Genomic DNA, 25,451 nt, shown 5'->3' on the forward strand with positions numbered 1-25,451 from the left:
ACCCTATTTTGGAAACTACACCCCTTAAAGAATATATTAAGGGGGTACTGAGCACTTTGACCCCCTAAGTACTTTACCAAATTTGGAAACACTTGGCTGTGAAAATGAAAAGTTTTATTTCTTCCAATAAAATGTTGCTTTAGCCCCAAATTTTTCATTTTCACAAGGAGTAACAGGAGAAAAAGCACTCCATAATTTGTTACCCTTTTTCTCATGAATACAGCAACCCTCCATATGTAGTGGTAAACTGCTGTGGAGGCACATGGCAGGACTCAGAACGGAAAGAGTGCCATATGGCTTTTGCAGCACAGATTTTGATGGTTTACGGGTGCCATTGGTTTTAATTTTTTGAGTGATTGTCTTATGTGGGGGTTCATTTTTTGCCAGAGTAGGTGAAGTTTTCATTGGTACCATTTCATTGGTACCAAGACTTTTTGATCGCTTGTTATTACACTTTTTATGAGGCAGTGTGACAAAAAATGGCGTTTCGGCATAGTTTTTTAAAAATATTTTTCTCAGCATTCACCTGAGGGGGCATATAATGTGATATTTTTATAGAGCAGGTTGATACGGATGCGGCGATACCCAATATGTATATATATATATATTTTGTTAAGTTTTACACAGTAAAAGCATTTTTGAACAGAATAAAATCTTGTTTTTGTGTTGCCATTTTCTGAGAGCTTTTATTTTTTATTTTTTGGGTGATTGTCTTAGGTAGGGGCTCATTATTTGCAGAATGAGATGACTATTTGATTGGTACCATTTTGGGGTACATAAGACTTTTTGATTGGTGACAAAGGTGACAAAAAATGGCTGCTTTGGCATACTTTTTTATATTTTTTACAGCATTTACCTGAGGCGCAATATCATGTGATATTTTTATAGAGCAGGTTGTTACAGTCGTGGCAATAGCATATGTGTCTATTATTTTTATTTTTGTTAAGTTTTACATAGTAAAAGCATTTTGGAACAGAATAAAAATCTTGGTTTTGTGTTGCCACTTTCTGAGAGCCATATATTTTTTTTTAGGCGTTTGTCTTAGGTAGGGCCTCCTTTTTTGCAGGATGAAATGGCGGTTTGATTGGTACCCTTTTGGGCTACATGCGCCTTTTTTATCGCTTGGTATTACACTTTTTGTGAGGCAAGATGACCAGAAAATGGCTGTTTTGGCACTCTTTTTATTTTTTTAAGGCATTCACCTGACGGGGTGGATCATGTGAAATTTTTATTAAGCCAGTCGATACGGACGCGGCCATACCTAGTATAGCTACCTTTCTTTTTTTCCATATTAAAAAAAAAAAAACAATTGTCATTAATTTTGGACTTTTTTTTTTTTTTTACAATTGCAAGGGTTAATGCAGTGGTATCAGTATTTTCACTAATGTCGGTGCATACAGTGACTACCGGACCCCTGCAGCTGATTGGCGCAGCTCCTGCACCTGCCCAATAATTGTGCCGTCACTGTACGGCACTAGTACTGTACGGGTTAAGTGAGAAGTGAGGTGGAAAATTTCCCTTTTTCATTTAGTTGCATAATAATTCTGCACACTAGTTAACCAATAATTATGCACAGATAGATATTCTCCCAAGAAAGCCAAAACCTCACTTTTACTTTCTTAAATATTCAGGTTTTAGGTTTATTAACATTTTGGATTAACTGACAGGACTGTAGTTGTTCAATAATAAAATTAATCCTCGAAAATATCCTTTTTCCCTTGGGGAACACCCTGGTATTGGAGCTTAGGCCTGATGGTGGTTACATAATTACATATAGTTACATAGCTAATACGGTTAAAAAAAGACATAAGTCCATCAAGTTCAACCAAGGGCTAGGTGGGGAGGCGAATCCCAGAAGGAAGTGAGACTGAGATTTTTCTACACATTTTCATAAGCATTAATGATGTTTACTTTTAAGAATTCATTTTATGGCCCATTTATATATTTGTATAGGTTAATTATGTCCCCCATTAGATATCTCTTCTCAAGACTAAATAAATGTAATTCTTTTAATCTTTCTTCATAACTAAGACCCTCCTTGCCCCTTATCAGTTTAGTCGCTCTCCTCTGTACGTTTTCCAGCCAGGGCTGGGACAAGGTCAACCACCAACAGAGGCTGAGCTTCCCAAGTGCGCCCCCCCCCCCCCCCCCCCCCCATCAACTTGTGGAGTCTTTACTAAATAATTAGTGTTGTAATCACACATAAGTATGCGCAGTTTAATGATTATGTACCAATTAACTATAGCTGTAAACAAATGCACAACCTCTTTAGATCCATATAAATATAGAATCTAACAGGAATGACCCCCGCATAGTGACTGGATACTAACACCACACTGTAACTAAATTAAAACCAATATGACAATATTACTACACAGATTCTGCAAACCATAAGTGGCTTTTTGATTCCAGAGGGGAAGCAAACCAGGCTGGTGCAGTGAGCTGCATTTATATTAATATAAGCAGATATATAACGCGAGTTTGACCGCGACGCGTGGTTGATTAAGTGTGGTTGATTAAGTGTGTGACTTAAGATTAAGTGACTTTAGATTCAGGGACTTCGGAGGGGGACTGCAATTAGCCTGTATATTATTACTACATTGTATTGTATTTTTTTCTTTTGTGGTGTAATCCCCATTTAGTATGTGTTGCACAATTGACAACGCAGTCCAGTGCACATCTTGCATGATGTATGCAGTCCTGGAACAGCCGTTCCAGGGTGAATTTCTTTGTTCAAGATGTGAGCAAATTACCCGTTTGGAATCGCTAATCGAGTCTCTAAATGGGCAAGTTGCAACACTGAGAGGCATTGACAATTTGCAAAAAAGTTTGCTTCTCACTGAGCAAGCACTCTTTGGGGTAGATGAGGGAGAGGGTGACAGAGAGGAGGCTGAGGAAAGTGAGGTAGCTAGCTGGGTAACATTTAGAAAGCGGGGTAGAGGGAAGAGTGCCAGGGAGGCTAGCCCTGATCTGACACACCCCAACAAGTTTGCACGTTTGGCAGATGAGGGGGATGTCAGTCCAGGGACGGCACTGCCGCAGCCGGACACTTCCTCTGCCAGTCAGGGGAATGTCAGCTCCGGTAAGCAGGGGACCAGGAGAGCAGGGCAGGCCAGACAGGTGCTGGTAGTGGGAGACTCAATTATTAGGGGAACAGATAGGGAAATCTGTCACAAAGACCGTGATCGCCGAACAGTGTGCTGTCTTCCTGGCGCTAGAGTTCGACATATCGCGGATCGGGTTGACAGATTACTGGGAGGGGCTGGAGAAGATCCAGCGGTCATGGTCCATATCGGAACCAATGACAAAGTTAGGGGTAGGTGGAGAGTCCTTAAAAATGATTTCAGGGATTTAGGGCAAAAGCTTAGGGCAAGGACCTCAAAGGTAGTATTTTCCGAAATACTACCGGTACCACGGGCCACACAAGAAAGGCAGCGGGAGATTAGGGAAATTAACAAGTGGCTCAAGAACTGGTGTAGGATGGAGGGGTTTGGGTTCCTGGAGAACTGGGCCGACTTCGCTGTCGGCTACAGCCTCTATCGTAGGGACGGGCTGCACCTCAATGGGGAAGGAGCAGCTGTGTTGGGGAAGAAGATGGCTAGAAGGTTGGAGGAGTGTTTAAACTAGGGACTGGGGGGGAGGGTAATTACACTATAGAAGGGGAAGATAGTGCAGATAGAGACCGGGGGCAAGGTAGTGGGACTGGGGGAGAAATGGAAGGAGGGACAAGAACAGTTCAGAAGGAAAGGTGTAGGGTAAAAAATATACATAAACCTCTCATATGTATGTATACTAATGCCAGAAGTCTGACTAATAAAACTGGTGAACTGGAATTAGTGATGTGTGAGGAGGACTATGACATAGTGGGAATAACTGAGACATGGCTGGATGATAGCTATGACTGGGCAGTTAATGTACAAGGTTACAGTCTGTTCAGAAAGGATCGTCAAAACCGGAGAGGTGGAGGGGTCTGCCTTTATGTAAAATCTTGTCTAAAGCCCACACTCCGTGAAGATATAAGTGAGGGACATGAACATGTGGAGTCACTGTGGGTAGAGATACATGGAGCTAAAAACAACAATAAATTACTAATAGGAGTCTACTATAAACCACCTAATATACCAGAGTCCACAGAAAATCTACTACTAAACGAGATAGACAAGGCGGCAAATCATAATGAGGTGGTTATTATGGGGGACTTCAACTACCCAGATATAGACTGGGAAACTGAAACTTGTATATCTCATAAAGGAAACAGATTCTTGGCAATAACCAAAGACCATTATCTCTCCCAACTGGTTCAGGACCCGACTAGAGGGACGGCCATACTGGACTTAATATTAACCAATAGACCTGACAGAACAACAGACGTGCAGGTTGGGGGACACCTGGGAAATAGTGACCATAAAGTAATAACCTTCCAATTATCATTCAAAAGAGCGTTTCTACAGGGAGAAACAAAAATACCAAACTTCAAAAAAGCTAAATTTAGCCAACTAAGAGAGGCCATAGGCCTAACTAACTGGGACAAAGTCCTCAAAAATAAAAATACAGCCAAAAAATGGGATATCTTTAAAAACATCCTAAAATCTCATTGTGAGAGGTACATACCGTATGGGAATAAAAGGTTAAGGAACAAAAAGAAACCAATGTGGATAAACAGAACTGTAAAGAAAGCAATAAATGACAAAAAGAAAGCATATAAAACCCTAAAACAGGAGGGTAGCACGGAAGCACTGAAAAACTATAAGGAAAAAAACAGAACATGTAAAAAACAAATAAAAGCGGCCAAACTAGAGACCGAGAGATTAATTGCCAAACAGAGTAAAACTAACCCTAAAATGTTCTTCAATTATATAAATGTTAAAAAGTATAAATCTGAAGGTGTCGGCCCTTTAAAGAGTAATGAGGGGGGAGTCGCAGAGAGCGACGAGGAGAAAGCAAACCTGTTAAATATTTTTTTCTCCAATGTATTCACTGAGGAAAATAAACTGTCAGATGAAATGCTGAATGCTGAAATAAATTCCCCATTAAAAGTGTCCTGTCTGACCCAGGAAGAAGTACAACAGCGACTTAAAAAGATCAAAATAGACAAATCGCCAGGACCGGATGGCATACACCCCCGTATCCTAAGGGAATTAAGTAATGTCATAGCCAGACCCTTATTTCTGATATTTGCGGACTCTGTACTGACAGGGAATGTCCCACAGGATTGGCGCATGGCAAATGTGGTGCCAATATTCAAAAAGGGTCCAAAAACAGAGCCTGGAAACTATAGGCCGGTAAGTTTAACATCTGTTGTGGGTAAACTGTTTGAAGGTTTTCTGAGAGATGCTATGTTAGAGCATCTTATGGGAAATAAGCAAATAACGCCATATCAGCATGGCTTCGTGAGGGATCGGTCATGTCAAACTAATTTAATCAGTTTCTATGAGGAGGTAAGTACTAGACTTGACAGCGGCGAATCAATGGATGTCGTGTATCTGGACTTCTCCAAAGCATTTGACACTGTACCTCATAAAAGGTTAGTATATAAAATGAGAATGCTCGGACTCGGAGAAAACGTCTGTAAGTGGGTAAGTAACTGGCTCAATGATAGAAAACAGAGGGTGGTTATTAACGGTACATACTCAGATTGGGTCACTGTCACTAGTGGAGTACCTCAGGGGTCAGTATTGGGCCCTATTCTCTTCAATATATTTATTAATGATCTTGTAGAAGGCTTGCATAGTAAAATATCAATTTTCGCAGATGACACTAAACTGTGTAAAGTAATTAACACTGAAGAGGACAGTATATTACTACAGAGGGATCTGGATAGATTGGAGGCTTGGGCAGATAAGTGGCAGATGAGGTTTAACACTGAGAAATGTAAAGTTATGCACATGGGAAGGAATAATGCAAGTCACCCGTACATACTAAATGGTAAAACACTCGGTAACACTGACATGGAAAAGGATCTAGGAATTTTAATAAACAGCAAACTAAGCTGCAAAAAACAGTGTCAGGCAGCGGCTGCCAAGGCCAATAAGATAATGGGTTGCATCAAAAGGGGCATAGATGCCCGTGATGAGAACATATTCCTACTACTTTACAAATCACTGGTCAGACCACACATGGAGTACTGTGTACAGTTCTGGGCTCCTGTAAACAAGGCAGACATAGCAGAGCTGGAGAGGGTCCAGAGGAGGGCAACTAAAGTAATAACTGGAATGGGGCAACTACAGTACCCTGAAAGATTATCAAAATTAGGGTTATTCACGTTAGAAAAAAGACGACTGAGGGGAGATCTAATTACTATGTATAAATATATCAGGGGGCAGTACAGAGATCTATCCCATCATCTATTTATCCCCAGGACTGTGACTGTGACGAGGGGACATCCTCTGCGTTTGGAGGAAAGAAGGTTTGTACACAAACATAGAAAAGGGTTCTTTACGGTAAGAGCAGTGAGACTATGGAACTCTCTGCCTGAGGAGGTGGTGATGGTGAGTACAATAAAGGAATTCAAGAGGGGCCTGGATGTATTTCTGGAGTGTAATAATATTACAGGCTATAGCTACTAGAGAGGGGTCGTTGATCCAGGGAGTTATTCTGATTGCCTGATTGGAGTCGGGAAGGAATTTTTTATTCCCCTAAAGTGAGGAAAATTGGCTTCTACCTCACAGGGTTTTTTTTTGCCTTCCTCTGGATCAACTTGTAGGATGACAGGCCGAACTGGATGGACAAATGTCTTTTTTCGGCCTTATGTACTATGTTACTATGTTACTATGTTACTATGTTATTAAAAGTACATAAATATTGACTCACAGGGCGACTCAAGGGTTAATCAAAGACGACGTCTTCTTTGATTGGAATCAGTCTTTTTCTGGCCACCACTCGTCTCCGCAGAATCTGCAAAACTAATAGTTTAGGCTTCTCATTCCATGATTCCAGCACCATCCCCACCTCTGTACAAACTCCCAATGCGTATTGCCCCACACAGTAATAAAGCCCACTAAACATGGCAACACAGAGAAAGGGAATCTGTACTATATGACAGCACAGATGGGGGAGCCTGTACTATATGGGGGCACAGAGGAGGGAAATGAAAATAAATGCAGACTTGTATGACTTTAAAGGGGTTATCCTGTTATTTAAAATGTATCCCCCATCCACAGGATGGGACTCCCTGAGCGATCTCCAGATCGGGCAGGTCTGTGGATGACAACACTGTTATGTGGGATCTGTGGATGGCACCATTATGGGGGGATCTTTCGATGACACTGTTATGGAGGATGTGTGGATGACACTGCTATGGGGGATCTGTGGTGGATGACACTGCTATGGGGGATCTGTGGTGGATGACACTGCTATGGGGGATCTGTGGTGGAAGACACTGCTATGGGGGATCTGTGGTGGATGACACTGCTATGGGGGATCTGTGGTGGGGGACACTGCTATGGGGGATCTGTGGTGGAGGACACTGCTATGGGGGATCTGTGGTGGAGGACACTGCTATGGGGGATCTGTGGTGGATTGGATGACACTGCTATGGGGGGATCTGTGGTGGAGGACACTGCTATGGGGGATCTGTGGTGGAGGACACTGCTATGGGGGGATCTGTGGTGGATGACACTGCTATGGGGGATCTGTGGTGGATGACACTGCTATGGGGGGATCTGTGGTGGAAGACACTGCTATGGGGGGATCTGTGGTGGAAGACACTGTTATGGAGGATGTGTGGATGACACTGCTATGGGGGATCTGTGGTGGGGGACACTGCTATGGGGGATCTGTGGTGGAGGACACTGCTATGGGGGGATCTGTAGTGGTTGACACTGTTATGGGGGGATCTGTGGTGGAAGACACTGTTATGGAGGATGTGTGGATGACACTGCTATGGGGGATCTGTGGTGGATGACACTGCTATGGGGGATCTGTGGTGGAAGACACTGCTATGGGGGATCTGTGGTGGATGACACTGCTATGGGGGATCTGTGGTGGGGGACACTGCTATGGGGGATCTGTGGTGGGGGACACTGCTATGGGGGGATCTGTGGTGGAGGACACTGCTATGGGGGATCTGTGGTGGATTGGATGACACTGTTATGGAGGATGTGTGGATGACACTGCTATGGGGGATCTGTGGTGGAGGACACTGCTATGGGGGGATCTGTGGTGGATGACACTGCTATGGGGGATCTGTGGTGGATGACACTGCTATGGGGGGATCTGTGGTGGAAGACACTGCTATGGGGGGATCTGTGGTGGAAGACACTGCTATGGGGGATCTGTGGTGGATGACACTGCTATGGGGGGATCTGTGGTGGAAGACACTGCTATGGGGGATATGTGGTGGATGACACACACTGCTATGGGGGATCTGTGGTGGATGACACTGCTATGGGGGGATCTGTGGTGGATGACACTGTTATGGGGGGATCTGTAGTGGTTGACACTGTTATGGGGGGATCTGTAGTGGTTGACACTGTTATGGGGGGATCTGTGGTGGAGGACACTGTTATGGGGGGATCTGTGGTGGATGACCCTGTTATGGGGGGATCTGTAGTGGTTGACACTGTTATGGGGGGATCTGTGGTGGATGACACTGTTATGGGGGGATCTGTGGTGGATGACACTGCTATTGGGGGGATCTGAGGATGACACTGTTATGGGGGGGAATCCCCCCCATAACAGGGTCCGTGTAGGAATGACCCCCAAATACAAGGGGTGAGGCTGTGGTGCTGTATCTGCTTTTATGATGACAGCGCTAGCGGGGCCCGGTTATATAGTTAATAAGATTATATCCAGTGAGCGGGGAGGTGTAGTAGAATACAGTCACATTGCACGGGCCCTGCTGTCATTATGAAAGCAAATGCGACCCCACACCTCTTTTATTGGTGGTCAGTAAATGGGTCTGTGACAGACCTATTTACTGACCACCAATAAAAGAGGTGTGGGGTCGCATTTGCTTTCATAATGACAGCAGGGCCCGTGCAATGTGACTGTATTCTACTACTATAAAAGCAAAGCTCTGCAGATGTGACTATTGGGTCAGTCAATCACTAAATGAACCCTGTTATGGGGAGAAACTGTGGATGACACTATTTGTCATACACAGACGGTCTGTCTATGACAAATAGTGTCATCCACAGTTTCTCCCCATAACAGGGTTCATTTAGTGATTGACTGACCCAATAGTCACATCTGCAGAGCTTTGCTTTTATGCCTCATATGCATCCATCCCCCCTTCCCAGCAGGCACTGTAAAAATCACATTTTTATTTTTCAAACTGTCTCCCTCCCTGAGATTTTGGCGCCGCCCACTACTTACAAGTTATACAGAGGCAGCAGGGCACTTTATTACTGGAGGCAAGACAAGACTGAGTCTACTCTGAGACTACAGTCCACACCAGGACAGCTGGGCACAGTGGGCAGGCTGCTGAGGCGGGAGAACTTGGAGAAGGCAGCAGGCGCAGGAGTCGGGAGAAGAATTCAGTCAGTGGGCGGGCTCTGCCTGGCGCAGCGTGACATCAGCGTGACGCATCACGCTCTGGGCCCGCCCACCGTTCTCCTGCCGCTGCCGGCTCCCTCCTGGGTCCTTTGAATCACCGGCTGTGATGCAGTACCGCACTCGGCGAGTCGGCACTCGCGCGGCGCACTGCTGTCACATCACAACTCAAGCGGCAGCAAGCGCTCGCCTGCCGCCGGCTCGCCACTGTCTGGCCTGCCGCCTGGGGGACTTAAAGTGTTTGACTCCGGCGGTGACCGGTCTCCGGCCCCTGCTGCGCCCTGAGGCTGGAGCGCCCAGAGGCTGGAGCCTCCCCAGCCTCTGTGTCGGCCCGGCCCTGTTTCCAGCTGCAGTGTGTCCTTTCTATGGACTGGTGCCCAGAACTGAACTGCATATTCCAGATGAGGCCATACCAACTGTGACGAATACCACGCCTCGTGCCCGCTTGACGTCACCTACATCGAGCTCACGAGACACAGTATGGTCACTTGTTACTAAAGCGTGATGTTACGTCCTCCAGAGGAGCAGGTAAGGTCAGCTTGGTACAGTGTACACAGACACCTCCTGTCCACGCGGGCACAGAGGCAGCAAGCTAAGAGAGCCTTTTCACTGCCGCAGTGAAAACAACGCTGTCTCAGCCCAGGTATCTGCCACCAGCTTCTCGTTTGATATAAGCCCGGTCCGTTAACGGGATTATATAGGAAACCAACCCGCGGTAGCTTATAACTAGGCCGAAACACGGACGTGGGGATTCGTGATCAAGATTAAATTATATATTTAATAGCCTTAAGGGCACACTAGATGACACAATATACATAGATAATATATATAGTGTTCTGAGGTTACGGATACAGGTTAAGCAGAGCAAAAGTCAGTTACCGGGTAGTTGAAAGTTCTATGATGGTGAAATAGTCCTTAGCTGCAGTCACGTGGGGGGCGGTGATGTCAGTGGTTTCCAGGTCTCTCCAAACACATTTACACGATGTGACCCTCTTTCAGAGAAAGACGCTGCCCGCTGGCTTGCATGGGCTTATGACCTGTAGCCGGCCGCTCCCCTCCCCGCCTATGGATAGGGTCCACCCCTCCCTACTCTGGTGCTGGCAGCAAATGTTTTGGCATACTTCTTTTTTATTTTTTTCACATAGTAAAAGCATTTTGGAACAGAATAAAATCTTGGTTTTGTGTTGCCACTTTCTGAGAGCCATATTTTTATTTATTTTTTAGGCGATTGTTTTAGGTAGGGGCTCCTTTTTTGCCCCTTAGGGCTCATAGCCCCAGACCAGAAAGTGGCAGGAAGATGGTTCCGGGCCCAATTGATTCGCCTGGGTTCCAGCTAAAACTAGAGACCAAACATGGTACCATTAGTTGGTTTCTGTGGGGAGATATGGATATCTCCCTTCCCTGGCATCCCATCCTCAAACAAAGACCATGGGCACGTTCATCTTGGCCACCGGGACACAAATATGTATCCGGTTTGCGCCTGCGATGGCTGGGCGATTTATAATTCCTTATGAAATGTATGTGACAACATGTCTGGGAAGCATCATTGATCCTGGCAATGGCTGATACCTCCTGCTGGGGGTTTTCCTGCAGGATCCGTGCTGTCTGACTGAAGGTGTGAAATGTAATCAAATGTGGCTTGCTATGAGTTTTCTGGCTGCGGCTTTGAAGCAAGGCCCCCCTGCGAAGCTTGATTTCCTCTGCCATCTTTCAGCAAATAGTGGGTGTGAGGACATGGCTGACAGTAAATATTAATCCATATTCCTGACACCAACGCTTTATAAAGTGGTAGTATTACATCCCTGCCCTGCGAGTCCATGCCTCGTTTAATGCATGACAATATCCAGGTAGCCTTAGAAGCAGCTGATTGACACTGTATGCTGTTATTTAACGATCTACAAGGACACACAAATCCTTCTCTATAAGTGACTCTCCCAGTGTTACATCCCCTAGGACATATGATGCACAGAGATTATTACTACCAAGATGCATAACTTTACATTTATCCACATTGAACCTCATTTGCCAAGTTGATGCCCAATCACTCAGAGTGTTCAAGTCAGCTTGTAGTGTATGGACATCTTCCATAGACTGCACAGTACTACATAGCTTAGGGTCATCTGCAAAAATAGAAATGGCGCTATTAATACCATCCTCAATATCATTAATAAATAAATTTAATAATAGAAGACCCAGAACTGAACCTTGGGGTACACCACTTATTTCATTCTGAATAGGAATCATTGACCACAACTCTCTGGACACGGCCCTTCAGCCAGTTTTCAATCCAATTACAAACTGTACTTTCCAAGCCTATAGGTCTATAATTACCTGTGGAGGGCCTGGATCCTTTTTTGAATATGGGGACCACATTTGCGTTGCGCCAATCACTTGACACTGTACCAGTACCTAGAAAGTCTTTTAAAATTATAAACGGGGGCACATCAATGAACTGAGCTATTGAATTCTTGGGTGTGGAGCCAGAGCCTTGTTCACATTTACCTTATTTAACTTAGCTTGGACCATATCTACAGTTAGCCAATTGAGTATATTACCGGATGTACTAACAGCCCCAGCACCACAGATATCAGCTCCTTTCTATTCTTTTGTATATACAGAGCTAAAAACCCATTTAGTAACTCTGCCTTTTCCTTATCTTCAGTGACTAACCCCACTTTATCATTATTTAGAGGACCTACCTGCTCAGACCTTGGTTTTTTTAAGATTTATACGGTACATTTAAAGAATTGTTTAGGATTTGTATTGCTCTCTTTTACCACCTGCTGTTATTTTTGTATTTTTGCAAATTTTATCTCTTTTACAGATTTCATTTATTGCCCTTTTTACAGTAGCTGTAAGCCATGGTGGGGGGGGGGGGTACAATTTCCAAAACCCACTTTTTAAGGACCAGTTCAGTTCTGAAGTCACTTTGTGGGGCTTACATAATAGAAATCACCCATAAATGACTCCATTGTAGAAACTACACCCCTCAAGTTACTCAAAACTGATTTTACAAAAAAAAATTTTAACACATCGAGGGTAAACAGCCAAAGAAAACGCAACATTTATTACCCTGATTCTGTGGTTTACAGAAACACCCCACATGTGGTCATAAACCGATGTAAGGGCACACAGCAGGGCGCAGAAGGGAAGGACTACCGCATGTTTTTTGGAAGGCAGATTTTGCTGGACTGGTTTTTAGACACCATGTCCCATTTGAAGCCCCCCTGATGCACCCCTACAGTAGAAACTCCCAAAAGTGACCCCATTTTGGAAACTAGGGGATAAGGTGACAGTTTTATTGGTACTATTTTGGGGTACATATGATTTTTAATCGCTCCATATAAAAAGAATTGTGAGGCAAGGTAACAAAAAAATTTGTGTTTTGGCACTGTTTTTATTTTTTATTTTTTACAATATCTGACAGGTTAGATCATGCGCTATTTTTATAGAACAGGTTGTGACGGAACTAAAGCTTTTTTGAAAAAAAAAAATGTTTTTGTGTCTCCATTTTCTGAACGCCATATTTTTTTTATTCATCTGCCAATCATCTTGTGCAGGGGCTCATTTTTTGTAGGAAGAATTGACATTTTTATTTGGTACCATTTTTGGGTACATATGATTTTTTTGATCATTCATTATTACACTTTATGAGGCAAGGTGACCTAAAAAATTTGTTGTTTTTGGCACAGTTTTTATTTATTTATTTTTACAGCGTTCACCTGAGGGGTTAGGTCATGTGATATTTTTATAGAGCAGGTCGTTACAGATGTGGCAATATCTAATATGTATACTTTTTCTTATTTATTTAAGTTTTACACAATAATAGCATTTTTGAAACAAAAAAAAATGATGTTTTAGTGTCTCCATAGTCTGAGAGCCATAGATTTTAAATTTTTTGACTGATTGTCTTAGGGAGGGGCTCATTTTTTGCGGGATGAGATGACGGTTTGAATGGTTTTATTTTGGGTGGCATACACCTTTTTGATCACTTGGTGTTGCACTTTAAATGATGTTAGGTGACAAAAAATTGCTTTTTTGGCACAGTTTTTATTACATTTTTTTACATTGTAAATCTGAGGAGTTAGGTCATGTGATATTTTTATAGAGCAGGTTGTTACAGACGCGACTATACCTAATATGTATACTTTTATTTATTTATTTCACTTTAACACAATAATTGCATTTTTTAAACCAAAAAAATGTTGTTTTAGTGTCTCCATGTTCTGGGAGCTATAGTTTTTTTTATTTTTTGGGCGATTGTCTTAGGTAGGATCTCATTTTTTGCACGATGAGGTGACTGTTTTATTGGTACCATTTTGGGGGGGCATACGCTTTTTTGGATTGGTTGTTTTTTTAAACAGTTTTTATTTTTATTTTTTTACAATGTTTATTGGACAGGGTGGATCATGTGATATATTTATAGAGTCGGTCTTTACGGAATCGATGATACCTAATATGTGTGTGTTTTATTTTTTTGGTTTGTTTTTTATATAAAATCAGAGGAAAGGGGCCTTTTTCTTTTTTTACTTAAAATGTTATTTTTTTCTTAAAAACTTTTTTAGACTTTTTTTTAAACTTTATTTCTGTCCCACTCTGGGACTTTACTTTTGGGGGTCTGATCCCCTCTGCAATGCATTACAATACATCTTTAACTTTATTTTTGTCCCACTCTGGGACTTTACTTTTGGGGGTCTGATCCCCCCTGCAATGCATTAAAATACATCTGTATTGTAATGAATTGCCTGTTAGTGTATTACACTGAGTAATACACTAACAGGTTGCCTAGGAGACCAAGCCCGAGGCTGGATTTCCTGGGCACCCGTAGAAGGCAGGTCCCGATGCCGTGCAGGGCATTGGGCAGCCTCTGCATGGCATAAAGCTGTCTTCTTACCCATCGGGTCCCCCACAGCAGTGCGTGGACTCGATGGGCTCCCTCACCCGCCTAAAATCCCTCCTATGTCGCGGTCAGCACTGATCTCGGCATAGAAGGGGTTAGTCCGCCGGCATCGGCTTGTACAGCGATGCCGGAGGATACAGCAGGGGCCCGGCTATCAGGGACTGATCACCGTGACCTAATAGTACGTCAAAATGTGGGAATGCACCTGCCGCCATGATCTACTATTACGTCATATGTCAGGAAGAGGTTAAGTGCAATTACTCAATGTGGATTTAAAGAGGACCTTTTATGCGATTCTATTAAGAGAGATATGTACCTGTACTTGCGGGGTACCCAGCCCCCCGCTAATGCTGCCACCCTGCTTTCTCCGTGGGCGTCTCCTTCTCCCTGGCTGTAGCGCTGTCCAATCGCAGTGCAGAGCGTCACATCCATGGAGAAAAAAAACGCCTTTGCTATTGACCCTGTCTTTTCTAAATAGTATAAAACCCTCACTATTAACAACCCAGTCGTGCGAAGAGTCCAACTATGTCTCAGCCACACCAACTATATCTATGTGTTCTTCTGGTACCATAGCCTCCAACTCCCCATTTTGCTAGCTAGACTTCTGGCATTTGTGAAAATACATTTTAAATTACTACTACCTATAAAGTGAATATCCGGGATTTTTTAGTTACCTTGGTTGATGTTTGTATGTAACAGGTTCTTGTTACCAGCAGCTCTATTTTTCATTGGTCTACAGTTCTGCCCATTCTTCTCCCTACTTTCCTCAGTAAACCCAGCCCCCACTAAATCCCCAGTCCCCTCGTATATCCCACTCTCTATCTACACTATCTACCCACTTATTACTATGACCCCCCCACCCTCCCCCCAGATCCTAGTTTAAAAGCAACTCCAGCCGTCTAATAATTTTTTCCCCAGAGCAGTTTCACCCTCCACATTAAAGTGCAGCTTGTCCCTACTGTAGACCCTGTAACCGACAGAGAAGTTGGCCCAGTTCTCCATGAACGCAATCCCTTCCTTCCTGCACCAGCTTCTGAGCTACTTATTTAACTCCCTAAGCTCTCATTGTCTTTCTGGTGACACTCGTGGCACTGGTAGTATTTCTAAAACACTACCTTGGAGGTCCTGGACTTGAGCTTCTCTCCTAGTTCCCTAAAATCATTTTTAAGGACCTTCTATCTTCCCCTGACTTTGTCATTGGTGCCAGTGTGTACCATGACCGCCGGGTCTTCCCCAGCCCCACCCAGCATTCTGTCAATCCAATCCTCAATATGCCGAACCCGAGCACCTGGAAAAACACACTGTTCGGCATTCATGGTCTCGGCGACAGATGACCCTGTCTGTCCTCCTAATAATAGAGTCCCCTACCACCAGCTTCTGTCTGACCTTTGCTGCACTCCTTTTCCCATCCTTCCTGCAGCAGTCATCCTCCTGGATGCTAGGAGAAACACCCTGTTGCAGTGTTGCTGGCCCTGGGCTTTCATCCCTAATATCAGCCAAACAGTCATATTTACTAGGGTGTTCTAGCTCAGGACTAGCCTCACTGGCACTTTTCCCTCTACCCCTTCTTCCTACATTAATCCAACTGCTGACCTGATAGTCCTGATCTTGCCCCCCTCCTCCCACCTCCATTTTACTGACCCCAGTCAGTGCCTGCACAGTGAGGTCTAAGCCTCTCTCCAGGTTTGCAATGCCCATAAGTATTTCAAGCTGCTTATTTAGATCCAAGATCTGGGCTTCCAAATATGCAACGTGCTTACATCTAGTGCAAATGTATTCCCCCTCGAATGGATCTTCAAGGCATGCATACATTGCACAGGACACACACTCAGTAGCATTTTCCATGGAGCACATGTTTAAATGGGGATGAACAGTAAATAAAGAAAACAGTAAATATGACTTTAGATTTAGACCCTGTGTTCTGTAGTTGAAGAACTTGCTAGAATCAAGCCAACAACACACAAGGAAAATCTCTCAACCTTAGTTTCTTGCTCCTCATCCTAAACTTCGGTTCTTTAAACTCCACTTATTCAGAAGCCCACTTATATAGCAAGCCCAGTAGTTGTGGTGCCCTTAATGATCAACTGTTTGCCAGGGTATAAGGCAGGAGTACAGATGCACAGGGCCAGCTGATGTATGATGGAGTCAATGATCAGGCCGCAGGTTGCAATAAATAAAGTCTTCTTTGTTGACTTGAATATGGGAGTTGCAGTGGTGTAGTGTGGGTTGCCAGCACCCGGGGCAAGCCAAGTATTGCGCCCCCCACTTGTGACCACGCTCTTTTTTTACAAATAATGCAGTAGATGTCACCTGCAGTCCAATATAATACCACAGATAACACAGTGATAAGTCTCTGAGTACAGATAATGTAGTAGATGTTACCTGCAGTCCTATGTAATACCACAGGTAACACAGTGATAACTCTCTGAGTACAGATAATGTAGTAGATGTTACCTGCAGTCCTATGTAATACCACAGATAACACAGTGATAAGTCTCTGAGTACAGATAATGTAGTAGATGGGTGTGAGGCCCCAGTATTCAGAACACTCACAGTGTGACCTGAAGTCTGGGGCCAGGCTTCGGCAGTGTGGGCCAAATTATATATCCCCCCCCCCCCCAAAACAGATATATGGATAGACATAACATAGATTGCAATGAAATATACAGTACAGTAGAATACAGCACCATACCTGTTACATCCAGTGACATCTCCTGTGATGTAGACTTTCCTCAGCGTCTTCATTCGGAAAAAGGAAATACCGTCATGATACCTTCTTTCATCCGCATCTCATCTCTGCCGAGTTTATTGCAGAAAACATTTTTAGATTCCTCACTTTAATATTAGCCTCTCCCTCCTAGTGCCTTAACACTGTCATCCTGCAGCTACCCCCAATACTGTGCTAGCGTTTGCATATTATTTTTCACCTAGGCCTCCAACAATAATAATCCTCCATTATCAACCCCTTCGCTACCAGCGTCGTACATGTACTACGCTGGAGCGATGTGTAAACATGACGCCCGTTCACACTTGCAGCGAGCGTCATGGCTGGCAGGTCTCTGCTATTTCATACAGCAGAGACCTGCGGCTAATTACCATGACCGGCAATAATGCCGATCAGGGTAATTAAAGGCTTTAAATGCGCAAAAACCCAGAAGCTTGCGCTTCCAGGCTTCCTACCGATGCCCTGTGCGGTCAATTTTTTTACTGCTTCCCACTACATTTTATGCCATAAATAATGGTGGCATTAGAAAGTACAACCTGTCCTGCAAATAATAAGCCCTTATCAGGGGCGTAACTAGAAGTGACTGGGCCCCACAGCAAATATTTGTAAGGCCCCCCCCCCCCCCCCTCCCAGCGCGCTTCGCACCTTCCTCCTCCTGTGTAAACCCCACTCCTTTGGCACAGTGTAGCGGTATACTGTATATTGTGGGGCACAGTGTAGCGGTATACTGTATATTGTGTGGCACAGTGGATGCTATATGTGCATAACAAACATATTTCACATGAAAACTTACAGTTACTTGGCCCTTGGGGATCTCGGACGCCACTTCCACACTTTGGCCGGGGGCTCGGCGGAGCTGATGTTGTGCTTTATCCTAATGAGAAAGATTTCATAATAAGGATTTGGAGAAGGGGCAGTGGGGTCGCAGAGCAGGGAGAGGCTGGTGCTGCTACTAGGGGGTCATACCATGGGGGAGTAATAAAGCCCACCATAATGCCCCCCCCAGTAGTAATAATTCTCCTTATAATGTGACAGTGCAAAAATACCCCCTTGTAATGCCCCCAGTTGAGCTAATGTCCCCATAGTGCCCCCATAATGTCCCAGTATAAAATACCCCTATATAGTGCCCCCAGTAAATGCCTCCATAGTGCTCCTCTCCCCCCTTCCTGCTAGTGCCCCCCATAATGTACCAGTATAAAATGCCCCATATATAGTGCCCCAGTAGATGCCCCTCAGTGTCCGGCCTCTGATAGGCTGCCGGCCTAGTGTCCCCCATAATGCCCCCCCATCATGTGCCAGTATCAAGTGCCTCTCTCCTCCCCCCCCCCACATGTCCCAGTATCATAGTGCCACCTCCCCCCCCCCCCACAAAAAAAGTGCCAGTATCAAGTGCCTCCCCCCCATGTGCCAGTATCAGGTGCCAACCCCCCCTCCCCCCCCATGTGCCAGTATCAGGTGCCAACCCCTCCCCCCCATGTGCCAGTATCAGATGCCAACCCCCCCTCCCCCCCCAGGTGCCAGTATCAGGTGCCTCCCCCCATGTGCCAGCATCAGGTGCATCCCCCCATGTGCCAGTATCAGGTGCCAACCCCCCCCCAGGTGCCAGTATCAGGTGCCAACCCCTCCTCCCCCCCATGTGCCAGTATCAGGTGCCTCTCTCCCCACCAGGTGCCAGTATCAGGTGCCTCCCCCCATGTGCCAGTATCAGGTGCCTCTCTCCCTCCCCCCATGTGCCAGTATCAGGTGCCAATCCCCCCCCAGGTGCCAGTATCAGGTGCCAACCCCCCCTTCCCCCACCAGGTGCCAGTATCAGGTGCCAACCCCTCCCCCCCCCCCCATGTGCCAGTATCAGGTGCCTCTCTCCCCCCCCCAGGTGCCAGTATCAGGTGCCAACCCCCCTCCCCCCCAGGTGCCAGTATCAGGTGCCAACCCCTCTCCCCCCCATGTGCCAGTATCAGGTGCCTCTCTCCCCCCCCCCATGTGCCAGTATCAGATGCCAACCCCCCCCAGGTGCCAGTATCAGGTGCCAACCCCTCTCCCCCCCCCCCCAGGTGCCAGTATCAGGTGCCTCTCTTCCCCCCCCATGTGCCAGTATCAGGTGCCAACCCCCCCCTCCCCCCCAGGTGCCAGTATCAGGTGCCAACCCCTCTCCCCCCCCCCCATGTGCCAGTATCAGGTGCCAACCCCCCCTCCCCCCAGGTGCCGGTATCAGGTGCCAATCCCTCTCCCCCCCCATGTGCCAGTATCAGGTGCCTCTCTCCCCCCCCCATGTGCCAGTATCAGGTGCCTCCCCCCATGTGCCAGTATCAAGTGCCCCCCGCTGCCCCCATGGCAGTAACAGTCGGGTATTAAAAAAAAAATATAAACACTTCTACTTACCTCCATGTCAGCGATGCGATGCAGCCTCTTCCTGTGTCCCGCCCTGTATGTCCATATATGGAGTCAGTGCTTGTATTTCAGAAAAGGTTTCTGCTGGGATTCGAACCCACGACCTTCTGTATCAGAGGCAAAGCATCTAACCACTAGACCATAGGAGACACCTTGCTGCTGACTGACAAAAATTTGAGACTTCTACTGTTATAGCTGGCTAAGTGTACATCTATACACATAACAGCTGCTCATATATAGAGATATAGCAGAGCTTAGTGTGCTGGGACAGCTGTCATATAGAGATATAGCAGTGCTGGGTGTGTTGGGGCAGCTGTCATGTGTATAGCTGTACACTTAGCCAGCTATAACAGTAGAAGTCTCATTTTTTTTCAGTCATTTGTATTGCAGCCTTTATGGTTGTGAGGGTTAATGCTTTGCCTCTGATACACTCAGAGATTGGAGGTTGTGGGTTCGAATCCCAGACACATCAGAAGACTTTAAGAGACAGAAAGATTAGATCATATTAGCGAGGGGGCCTGGTCAGCTGCTGTGAACAGTTAAGACATCGATAGAACTTGAAAATAAACTGTCACACACGCTTGGCAGCCCGGGCCCCGAAGCAGCTGCTTCCCCGGTAGTTACGCCACTGGCCCTTATACAGCTATGTGACCGGAAATATAAAAAGTTATGGCTCAAGGTAAATAGGGAAGAAAAATTAAAACATAAAGAAAAAAAAACCTCTGGTATCCGAAGGGTTAAGCGTCTTAATAATGGAGGATTATTATTGTAGGGGGCCTAGGTGGAAAATAATATGCACAGTGAGTAGTACTACAAAATTTTTCATAGGCCTGGCCTGCTGTGCAGCAGCCTGCACGCTCCACTCTGGCCACAACAGTAATAATGCCCATTTCTCACACAGACTGTCACTACCTATTAGGGCTCCCATTTACATGCCCTGGAAGTAATTGGCACATTAGATCCCCTCTCACCTGGAAAATTCCCCCTCTGGGCAACAAGCCCGGACCTTAACTGACGCAAAATACCACAGTCTATACTGCACTAGCAGTGCTGCCAAAATCACTGCACTACCTACCTTACTGCGATACTGGCAGTGTGGCACTGTTTACTTTGAAATTGTGCCTCAGTCGCTGGCTCGCTTGCTTCACTCAAGGGCAGGCTGTAACTATGCTGAGAGGCTCAGTCAGGCAGTGCGGCAGGCTGAACACTTAGCTGCAGCATGCGGCAGCCATCTTCTTCTTATTGCTCTGGAAGGTGGGCGGCACCGAAAAAGGAGTGCCGTGCGCGCCTGATTATTCATCAGAGGAGGATGCTCAGTTCGGCTGATACCGCTCCTCAGCATTGTGGAGTCCACCGGCTGCACAGCGCCATGGCCGCAGCCTGCGCTTTTTAGCAAGATTCAGCACATTTGAGACAGCACATACTACTTAGCAATCAAATTAAAAGTTAGTTGACGGCCAGGCCGGCGCCCCCTGCAGTCTGGCGCCCGGGGTAAAGGCCCCCCTTTCACGCTACGCCACTGGGGAGTTGTAGTATCTACGACAGTAAAAGGCACAGTTCCGAAGTATTTCACAATGTAGGCTTCTCCCAATAACAACATGTGGGCAGAAACAATAATGGTAGTTATAGTATCCCTGTCTCTCTTTTTAAGGACACTTTGCAGTCTCTCAACAAAACTACATGCATGCAGTAAGGTCCTTATTAACTCATTCTCAATTCTAAGGATTTTAGATACAGATAGTCAGTCCATCTCAAACTGTGGTAGGTGCCAAAGGCAATAATCCTTTTAACAGCAGTGAGGTGTCTTATGCCATAAATGAGAGAATACCTTGCTGACTGAAGCTTGCATGGTCCGTTAGGTCTTGGTCCTTCTTACCTTCTTCCCTCAAGGACACTCTGGTAAAGAAGTTGCTTTCTTGGCAGCTCCCAAAGAAGAAGGTTCTCTGAGCTTGGACTTAGATAGCAGTAGCTTTCATATTCACATCTTCTCCCTTGGTCTGCTCAGACTAGATGCCTCACTAACTAACCAGGGGCGGACCATGTCCATTACCCTGGCAACCAAACATTCTGCAAATTTGTTAACCATTTGGTTATTGGCACAATAAATCACAACATTTAACTAAATAATACTGCATTAACTGTTTTAGTTTTAGTTAACCCTTTACAATATTCCCTCTGGGCTATTGCACAATGATATGGTGTATACAGCTTTGTCACCACTTTAGCCATGTAAACCCAAACTAAAAAGGACCAGAGTGGCAGCACTGGAAACGGAGGGGGATTAAATTATGAGTATAGGATGTTTTCTTAATTTACATTTAGTAACCTGTTTTATACTGTATGGTTTTTGCTTGAATCTTAAGGGGTTAACAAAGCATAGGAAGGAGAAGGTGAAGCCAAGTCTAGCCTAGTGTAAGGTCTCATGTACAAGAATTAGAAGTTGTATAGTGGGACATACTATAGAGCTGCAGCTACTCTGTTGCCACCATATTACGCTCCATAGGTTGCAATATGTAAGGAGCTATTCTCTCTAGAAGCATTACATCTTTGGGAGAATAACTCCATATGTATGGCATCTGATGGAACATTATGCTTTCCAATCAGTGATCATATTGTTAGGGTGTGTAGGTACATACCCTATTGACAAATGGAATGGTAACAATAGCCAGTTGTTGATGTATTCATACTTTTTGAGGAGGAATAAAAGAGGGACAGCATGACAGAGTGAAAAGATGAGCTATCAAAAAGATGGAAAGAAAAGCCGCTTGAAAATTGTTAATTCATGTGGTATACAAATACTTAATAAGGCTACTTTCACACTTGCGTTTGGGGTTCCGCTTGTGAGATCCGTTTGAGGGCTCTCACAAGCGGCCCCGAACTGATCCGTTCATCCCCAATGCATTCTGAATGGATAAGGATCCGTTCAGAATGCATCAGTTTGGCTCCGTTCCGCCTCCATTCCGCTCTGGAGGCGGACACCAAAACGCAGCTTGCAGCGTTTTGGTGTCCGCCTGGCCGTGCGGAGCCAAACGGATCCGTCCTGACTTACAATGCAAGTCAATGGGGACGGATCCGTTTGACGTTGACACAATATTGTGCAATTGCAAACGGATCCGTCGCCCATTGACTTTCAATGTAAAGTCAGGAGTCCCTATTAATATATATTAATAATGCGGCACCTGAAGGGTTAATTGTGCGGATCACAGCCCCCTGTAAGAGATCGGGTGCTGCCAGGCAGCAGGGGGCAGTTATGTACACAGTTCTCAGTATATTCTAACTTGAAGCGTCCCCATCACTATGTTTTCACGATAAAACTCAAATCCGATGGTACATTCTAACATACAGGCGTTCCCATAGTGATGGGGATGCTTCAAGTTAAAATATACCATCGGATCGGAGTTTTCTCCAATCCGATGGTATATTTTAACTTGAAGCGTCCCCATCACCATGGGAACGCCTCTATGTTAGAATGTACCATCGGATTTGAGTTAGATCGTGAAAACATAGTGATGGGGACGCTTCAAGTTAGAATATACTAAGAACTGTGTACATAACTGCCCCCTGCTGCCTGGCAGCACCCGATCTCTTACAGGGGGCTGTGATCCGCACAATTAACCCTTCAGGTGCCGCACCTGAGGGGTTAATTGTGCGTATCATAGCCCCCTGTAAGAGATCAGACCCCCCTCCCTCCCCAGTTTTAAATTCATTGGTGGCCAGTGCGGCCCCCCCTCCCTCCCCAGTATTAAATTCATTGGTGGCCAGTGCGGACCCCCTCCCTCCCTCCCCCCCCAGTTTTAAATCCATTGGTGGCCAGTGTGAAAACTCAGATCTGAAAAAGCTGTTATGCAGACGGATCCGTTCCGAACAGATACCATTGTTTGCGTTATAGGTGCGGATCCGTCTGTGCAGATACCAGACGGATCCACACCGAACGCAAGTGTGAAAGTAGCCTTAAAACAGACATAACAGGGGAGTTGACAGACATTCTGTAATTAATGCCTATGCACAGTGATGTGATTGTAGTTAAAGGTAGTGCACATATCCTGTTAACTGCTAACGTCTAAATAATTAAAAAATGTTTAAATGTTTTTAAGTAGTGTGGTGTTGGACATATATTAATTCCAGTATTTTATATTCTCTCCATTTTAGGATGAATACCAGTTTTGTTACCAGGCTAGTTTGGAGTATCTGGGCAGCTTTGATCACTATGCAACATAAGAAGCCATCATAAATGATTGTGGACAACCACAGACATCATTGCAGATTCTGCTGACCCTCTTAAAAGGCCTGAACTCATGAACTGAAAGACTCTAGCATCAGGGGTAGGGGAGGTTTAACACATTTTTACAGATGTCACATTCAGAACTCTGTGGTGTAGAGACTTTCTGAGACTTGGGTGACTTCTATTTTAAAATGTTTTTAATATGATACTTCAATCACTGTTCTTGAATATACATGGATCTTGTACCAAAAGTGGTAATCCCAGCTTGTGTAACAATGTATGTTCTTTCATAAGGGGACAGCAGGAACTGATGCTTCTTTGAGGCTCATTTTATTTTCAGACTCTTAAATAACAGCAATGTTTGTGATCTGGTAAATTTAGAGTTATTTATATGTGTGTTGTAACCTTATTAAGAGCCCTTGGAAAAAAAAAACTGGTCAAAAATAATATGAAGAAAGCTGCTGGTGAAAACTACAGCTGGATAAATTGGAACTCACCCACTGAGCCACCAATACCTGCCTTTGCCTTGCAACATTCCTGTAAATTATGTTAAGACCTACTACTAACAATTTGCACATATCTTAATTTAAGCCCTTAAGAAGGTTTTGGCCTATCCTTATCTCTCCTACAAGATCTGACATTAAAACGTTTTTAATTTTCTTAAAGTTCATTGGTTGATTGTAAGTTAGAGAGGAGATAGGGTAAGAATCTGCTGCACACTAATTTCCAGCAGTTAAGTGACTGTGGCCAATTATGTGTTTTTACTTATTTATTTTTTATTCTTATTTTTTAATGTCCACAATGCAGCGTGTCCAAAATCCAAAGTGCAGCTTGTATATTTCAAAGTGTATATTTCAATAGCTTGCTTTTAAGTATTGTACCTGTATCCATTTAAGTGACATTAAAATTAGACCCCTTTTTATATTGTATTGCCTTTTTGTAAAGAGAAAAATATCAATGTAATGAAGAGACATTCTACAGTTCATATTCTGTTCAAAGACTGTCTATTTTTTCACTGTAGAGATGTTATAGAGAAGGCTACTAAACACAACAGTGAGCTACTCTTCTTCGGTCTGCTTTTTCTACTCCCAATTGCATCAGATTGTTCACAGAAATTAGACAATTTAATACATGATTCCACCCGACTATTGAACTTGGGCTCATAATTAATGTACCAAAAATATTTATTTACTTAAAAACAAAAAAACAAAAAAAACAAGACACAAACGCAAACCAATGAGCATAGAATAGGGATAACAACTCATCTCACAAGCCCCTTCACAATAGTCTGTGCTTGTCATTTTCCATGGATCTCGGAGTACATATGTGGCTCATAGAAATTCTCAAATGTCCTTCTTTAGGAGAGAATAGTTGCAGGAGTAAAAAAAAATCTGTTGTATTAGGTAAAACTCTGAACAATTTATAATTTGCAGCCATTCAATTATATAAAAGTTGACAATGTAAAAATGACTTTCGACCAACAATAAGATATTACAAAGGAATGTGTGTAATGCAGAAATGTGCATATTTTGTAAGACTTTTCTATGTGGAACAATCTGCTTTTCCCATTTAACAAGAATACAATGCTGTAGTTCTAAGGAACCATTAGATCTTGAGAAAGAACACTCAGAATGTACAGTGGTGGTACTATGTGCTGAAATATACAGAAGATTATTAAGGAAGAGACATGGAGTCGCTGCATTCAGTAACACTGAAACTACTTT

The 25,451-nt window shown here is 44.5% G+C and overlaps 1 protein-coding gene across 16 annotated transcripts in view; it reads left to right on the top strand.

Annotated features, from left to right (window-relative positions):
* PTPRS (protein tyrosine phosphatase receptor type S) overlaps positions 1-25,117 on the top strand; it is a 600,160-nt gene extending 575,043 nt beyond the window's left edge. For all 16 annotated transcript variants that reach the window (XM_040417715.1, XM_040417713.1, XM_040417721.1 and 13 more), the window contains one exon: positions 23,655-25,117. In XM_040417715.1, coding sequence (XP_040273649.1) covers positions 23,655-23,723 — 69 coding nt within the window. In that variant the 3' untranslated portion in view covers positions 23,724-25,117. The remainder of the gene's footprint in view (positions 1-23,654) is intronic.
* The last annotated feature ends 334 nt before the right edge of the window (positions 25,118-25,451 follow it).

This window comes from Bufo bufo, chromosome 2 (genome assembly GCF_905171765.1).
Source record: "Bufo bufo chromosome 2, aBufBuf1.1, whole genome shotgun sequence".
In the NCBI taxonomy this organism is placed as follows: Eukaryota; Metazoa; Chordata; class Amphibia; order Anura; family Bufonidae; genus Bufo; species Bufo bufo.